At 37.4% G+C, this 6,882-nt stretch overlaps 1 protein-coding gene across 1 annotated transcript in view; it reads left to right on the top strand.

Annotated features, from left to right (window-relative positions):
- Positions 1-6,882, top strand: part of cntn6 (contactin 6) — a 100,103-nt gene that overhangs the window by 60,687 nt on the left and 32,534 nt on the right. Inside the window, exon 14 of the mRNA XM_015054667.1 lies at positions 4,331-4,448. Coding sequence (XP_014910153.1) covers positions 4,331-4,448 — 118 coding nt within the window. The remainder of the gene's footprint in view (positions 1-4,330; positions 4,449-6,882) is intronic.

Below are 6,882 nucleotides of genomic sequence, written 5' to 3' on the forward strand. Positions count from 1 at the left end.
CGCAGAAGAAAAAGTTTGGGAACCACTGCCCTAATGTATTAATTAATTTTATTTTGTAACCAGGCTGCTGTGTATTGCAGACTTCTGTCCCTCTTGAAAATGAGATCTACAGTAAATCTCAACAGGGTTTACCTGGTTAAATAAAGGAAATAAAAAAAAGGTAAACTCAGTTTGTGCTTGCTACCATATCAGAATCAACAGAACCGTCTCATTGACACACCACTTCACGCCACAGACAATCACATAAACCCCTCGCTCACGTGCAACACTGATATTTAAACCAGTGAGCAGCTGCAGTCCACAACACAAAACAAACCTACTGTTTTAATTGTTCCAATCCCTGTCTCGACTCCAGGTAGATGGAATTTTACATCAGTGTGACTCGAAAATATCCTCAGCACGTTTTTTTTCCCTCTAACTGTCATCATATGTCTTTTGAACAAACAGAAGGGAGGGAGAATCTGTGTGTGTGTTGTGTGTGTGTATGTCCTGGACATCTGACCTACTCAAGTAAAACACTCGGACTCGGAATAAAAATGACAAAGAAAGAAATGCTGGATGCTAGCTATGAACTTTAGCAGCAATGACTTGAAACAGTGTGCTCAGGAGTGTCTGCAGAACATTATTTAATCAGTCAGCAGGTGGGACTGGAATGACCCACAGTGTAGAAGAGTTCCTGCTATCAAATAAAACCTACCAAAACACTGAAAGACCAATGCCTCACCACCAGGCGGTGTTGGCGTTGACAATAGCAACAGTGAAATTCAGATGAAGAAAATCCAAAACATAGCTAAAGAGATGCAGAGCCAAAGGATCCTTCAGAACTACACCAGCTCATGTTTTTTATTCAATTAATTCATATTTTTTTCAAAGTCATAACTTTTGGTGGAAAAATGGTTATGGTGGCTCAACTTAAAATTCCAAAACTGCATCAAAAATAAGCCACAAAACTTATGGATTAGAAAAAAGCAGAGAACGTCTCATGCAGAGAATTCTCGAGAATTTTTTTTAAGAAAATGAGAATTTATTGCAATCCAGAAGTTCTGGTTTATTATGATGCAAGTTTAAATTGAGCCATAGCTATTTTAAGAATGGAGGTGTTGCAATGGCTCAGCCAAAGTCCAGATTTCAGTCTCCCTGCCAACTTTAATGAAATAAAATAAAATAAAATAAAATACTGCTATGAATCAAAGTGAGGCAAAATCGAAGCATATAAGCATAAATATTGGAAATAACATGAATGTCTCTGAAACCTGGTCGATAGAATTTTTTTTCCTGGAACCAGTATTAAAACTGTGTTAACATAAATAGGATCTTTCTCCATTTTTAGTTGAACAAAAAGCAAAAAAAAAAAAAAAAAACACTTGTAACTTCCAAAGGCTCCTGGATGTCAGTCAGAAAATAGAAACAGATGCTGCTTTCTTTTTCACACACCTTCAGGTCACAATAAAGCTTCCCAGATTTAAGAGACTTTACCTGATCAAAGATGCCCTGATGTTGGTTTGAGCTTACCTTTTTTGTAGAACAGAAGGTGAATATTGTTTTTCTAATTATGGAATTTAACTGGTGCATGTGAACAGCTTTCAGTGTTTTATTCTGAGCCAGGCTTCCAGGTGCATACGTTTAATTCACCTGCTGCATGTCTCCATATCAAACCAATCTCATTACAAGCAGAAACGTCTATGTATTTTATTGACATATTTTCTACTAGCCCAACATAGACTAGTGCATTATTCTAACATGGAAGGAAATGATACATGGTGTTCTGTAATGAATAAAAATTAAAATAATGTGGTGTGTATTTGTATTTAGTCCCTATTAATTTAATACCACTAAATAAAATCCAGCATAACCAATAACTTGTACGGTCACATAATATAATTTTATAGCAAAATCAAGTAACTATTACCTTTAATTGTTATGCTATATAAATCAAATCTGACTTAAAAGAAGGTTGACATAATTTAGTACCTTGAAATTGGACCTATGTTTGTTTAAAAACTCCTGCTGTTTCTGAAACGCCGCCTTCAGGAAGTCATCACAACATGACTCCTCTGGTAACACTTTAACAACGTTTTTACCTCCCTATTTTAATCATGGGAGAAGAAGTGGAGGTGGTTGAGTAATATAAATACCTCTGTGTTCATCTGGACAACAGACTGGACTGGAGACGCAACAGTGAAGCGTCCATAAGAAGGGACAGAACAGACTGGACTTCTTGAGGAACCTAAGATCCTTCAAGTTTTGCTGCAAGATGCTGCAGATCTTCTATTAGTCTGTTGTTGAGAGCATCATCTCTGCTGCTGTCATCCGCTGGGACAGCAGCATCAGAACCAGGGACATAAAAAGGTTCAACAGCCTGATGAAGACTGGATCTGTTCTGTGGAGCCTCTGGAGATGATTATGCAAAGAAGGATTCTTCAGAGGATAGAGACAATTATGGACAACCCTGACCATCCTCTTCACGAGACTGTCTTGGGACATCTTCAGTCAGAGGCTTCTTCAGATTTAGTGCAGTACAGACTGCTGCAGGAGATCTTTCCTGCCAACAGCCATCACCATCTTCAATAACTCTTTGAAGAATCAAATTTAATGAGTTACAACAACATTTAATTTCCCTTTGGGATTAATAATGTATTTTTGAATTTCAGTTGAATTGAATTGCTCTGAGTAGTAGTTGATAATGAGCTCAGCAGACACACAGTTTCACCAGGTGTTTCCTAATTGCTGCTGGCTAGTCTGAAGGAGCTGAGTGGTGGAGGAGGTCTGCTCTGTGGTTGGAAGTGAACCAACCAGGTGTTTTGCATAGCTGAATGGATTCAAGGATTTCCCAAACATGCATGAAAGAATCAAAACAACACTCTAGATATGTTTTTGATGAGGGAATAACATTATAATATGATGTCAGCTGAGACACGGAAGCTGGTCAGTGTAAACAAAGAGGGCTTTCTGTACTGATGTGGGTATATTTCCATGAAAAGTTCAATTTAACCAGGCACTTTGAAGAAGTTCTTCACCAGTATAAAGGGGAACTTTGTGAAAGACTTGGTCTGATTGAGCGCTTAGTTCCTTCTGTCTATGAAAACAACAGACACAGTAAGCTGCAAATAACACTAAGGTAGCAAAAAACTACCTTAGACTTAACTAAACTTTGACGTCCTAGCCTTTGTCTTGATAGTGGTAGCATCATGGCTTCTTCATATGTTAGTACTGTGTGCTAGCATTTAGCTTCTTGAGTATATATTTACATTATTGCATAAACAGTTTAGCATTGGGTTTGTCATTTTTGTCTTGGGAAACATGTGACCCAAATACATTCATTCATGATTCTGTGAAGTTAGATGATCATATCTCTATTGCCAATCAACAAAAATGGCCAAACATGGCGGAGTGGAAGGCAGTGGAGAGAAAAAGTCTGACCTCGAATTGGGGGCGGGGTGTGAAGTGCCTTATTTGCATTTAAAGAGACGGCACCAAAACTAGCTGTACCTCAGAACAGGGAGACATGTGGAGCAACAACAACAAAGAATTCAGACCAAAACATTACAGTTCCACTTTATGTAGACCACAACTGAATGGTTTAAATGGAAAAAGGGAGGATTCAAAAACATGACATGTCCACTTTAAACAGAACTAACACCAAGGAACATGTATCTGTGAGCTTGTAATTGAACTGAAGTCAAATTCTACAAATGTAGCAGCAGCTCCTGGCCTTTCTCAAACATTATTCCAAGCCTGAAGTTGATCTCACCATGTGAGTTTATAAAATGCGAACCACTCGACTTCCTGCTGAGTAAAATTTCCTCATTTAAAGGTTTAGGGTGGCTCTGTTGAACCCACCAGGTTCAATGAGATTCAGCTACAACGCTCATATTTTCCACAGATGTTTGATGTGTTTTGAAGGGAACAAAATTATAATGCTATCTTTGAGTGCTTGAACAGCAAAAAAAGTGCAAAGGAAAAAAAAAATCTCGTCCTGCTACTCATTCATCTGAGCTGTCAGGGTGAGTGTTAACACGGCAGCGGCTGACCCAAAGAAAACAAGCTGTTCAGAACAAACGTTGTTTTCTTTAATGCTTTCATTTCCACATAAAACTGAATCTGAATCTTTTTTTCCCACCCAGTGGTCAACACGATCACGTCTTTGAAGCTTTCTTCTGGAGTATTTACAGCACATGACTAAGAAAAGAACCTCTTGTGTTCCTGAGGATTTGCAAAAGTTCTTTTCCTTTGTTTTTTTTCTATGCAAACCTCATTTCTTTTGTGTGTTTTTGTTCCCTTTTTTTTGCTTCACCTTAAGACTTTCATACTTCTTTGTTTTTCTCGCCAGGGATTTGCAGGCGACCTGATGGTGAGGAACATCCAGCTAAGGCACTCTGGAAAGTACGTGTGTATGGTACACACTGACGTGGACACGTTGTCGGCAGCGGCAGATCTAATTGTTAGAGGTACGTCTGCTTCTACTTTGTGACAGTGCTTATCGTTATAAAGCATTATCTCTCGTGGTTTGTCATGGCTTTGCTGTTCTGAGAAGTATCCATGCGTGTATGTAGTTTACAACTGGGATACAGGTGTCTTAAAAGCTCTCAGATCAAATTATAAGGTTATAGTTTTACACTTTTTTGTTGATGATAATGGGATTTTTGTGAACAAAAAAAAAAAATCGGAGTGTGCTGAGTGGTGTACTTTGCGTCTCTCTATTCCTGCAACATACAGATTTTTAAATGAGAAACCATAGACAGGTTCTTCAGTTCAGTTACTCCCATTTTGTCATTCAGCTGCCTATAACGGCCAAATGAGGGGAATTCCCCAGAAATGTTTCTCTCATTAAAAAACAAACAAACAAACAAAAAAAAACTTAAGTTTGGCTGCAGTGTCACAAATAACAGACATCAAGGAATGGTTATGAATGCATCCTTACTGCTTTTTGGTCACTTTAATCAAATTCCCGTCCATTTGCCTAGAAAGTCCGGTTCAGTTGGAGAGGTGTGAATATGTAATCAAACTCTGGCTTACCTAAAAACTTCAGCCTTGGTCCAGTTAAAGTAAACTCTGGTGTGGTTCAAATGCATATGTGAACGGCAAGCAGACCAGAGATGGCTCCGAAACTGGGAAGTGGAGTGAATTCTGGGTAAATACAATCAAAACAATTGTGCATGCTAGCACTAGCAGGAGGAATGACTGCTGGCGTTTTACCAAAGACAAAATAGAAATCCTACAACTACAAAAATCTGACGCCACTCCATTTTTGTTTACATTTTGTGAAGAAGAAAGTTGTGGTCAGTGTCTTCTTTAGAGGTTTTTGTGGTGTTCCCTTCAGTGGTTATTGTTGCACTGCCCCCACAGTTGAGGAAAGAAACAGTTTTTCAACTGCATTGGTTTGACACAGTGCAGTGTGAAAGTGAATCAGAGCATCTGAAAATGTTGCAAACATTGAAATTTTGGTCCCCAATTGAACCGGGATCTAATCGTGTGAAAACTCTTAGATCTCATCACACCAGTTCAAGATTAATACTGATCTTAAATTTCATACATCTGAGCTCTGATTACTAACTTCTGAAGGCAACTATTTTTATTTAGGGGTTGCAGAGGAAAGGTTCTGAAGGCTACACCTTCCTGATTTGCATAAATAAAATAGTGTGTAATGACAAATGCATCATGTTCCCTCCACTTTACGATGATTCTCTCTGTTCCTTTGATCTCCTGCATAAGATACAAACCACAAAAGTTTAAGGAGTGTGCATATTTTTGCAAGGCACTGTATGCTGTCAGGAGGCTCCAGCTGAACATGTGCTCATATTCTGTTGGAAAATAAAAAATAATTCAGTGCAATTTTTAGGTTTATAGGTCTAAATGGAAAAACACATATCCGTGGTTCAAATCCCAGTATGTTTGATCTCATATTGAAGTCATTAAATGAAAACATATTTTCATTCCAAATAGTCTACAATAATGTGGTCTTTGAAAATGATCCGTACCTTCACAAGTCTGAAGGTACTCGGGGATTCATAAGTAGAATTGGTTTCATTTTCATTTTCTTTCTGTGAAGTTAATTATAACACATTTTCAAACCAAATAATTTTTTTAATTGCTTTAATATTTGCTTTTAACAAACTTCAATAATAGCTAGGGGGAAAGATGATAAAACAGACTAATATGGTGAATTAAAAATATCAGAAGTACAAACTAACTATGAGACAAATAACTCCATTTTAACTTCATGTAGCCATTATACATATTCATGTAATCTCTGTTATCTCTGCCTTGCTTTTGAATTATTTTGTATGAATAAATTTGTTCTTGTAAAAAATAATCACTCCCTTAGATGTTTTACCCTTTTTGTTGTATATACATATCATCATAATCAACACAATTTTGCTTTGATGACTTTTTTTTTTGACAAAAAAAAATATCATTGTGAAAACTGATTCATGAGCCAAGAAGCAAATTGCTTTTCAGTTAGATTCACATGTGACTAACTAGAAGTGGATTACTGTCAAACTTTGAAAAACTGTTCCCCTCCTCACCTGTGGTGGCGCTGCACCAAGAACCACTTGCCTTTCCAAACAAACTGAAATTTCTAGGCAAACAAACTGGAGTTGGATTAAAGTGGGCTTAGCAGGGCTGATATAAATGCACTCTTTGAATCTAAAGTGAGAAAGGGTGAGAGCGTGAGCAGCACGTACATAGGCATGATTTACAGCTCTAAGGCCCTCTTCCTGGTTCTGATTGGTTGTTTCTAGTTTGCACTGGGAGAAGGCAGAGAAGCTCCATTTTTTCATACTTTATCTGCCTTGTTCCATACTACTTTTCAAGAAATATGGGGAAAAAAAAAAAAAAAAAAAAATAAAAAAATAAATTAATAAATATCTAAAATATAAA

The sequence above is a fragment of the Poecilia latipinna genome, unplaced genomic scaffold, assembly GCF_001443285.1.
Source record: "Poecilia latipinna isolate Pla-1442-1.1 unplaced genomic scaffold, P_latipinna-1.0 Scaffold1268, whole genome shotgun sequence".
NCBI lineage: Eukaryota > Metazoa > Chordata > Actinopteri > Cyprinodontiformes > Poeciliidae > Poecilia > Poecilia latipinna.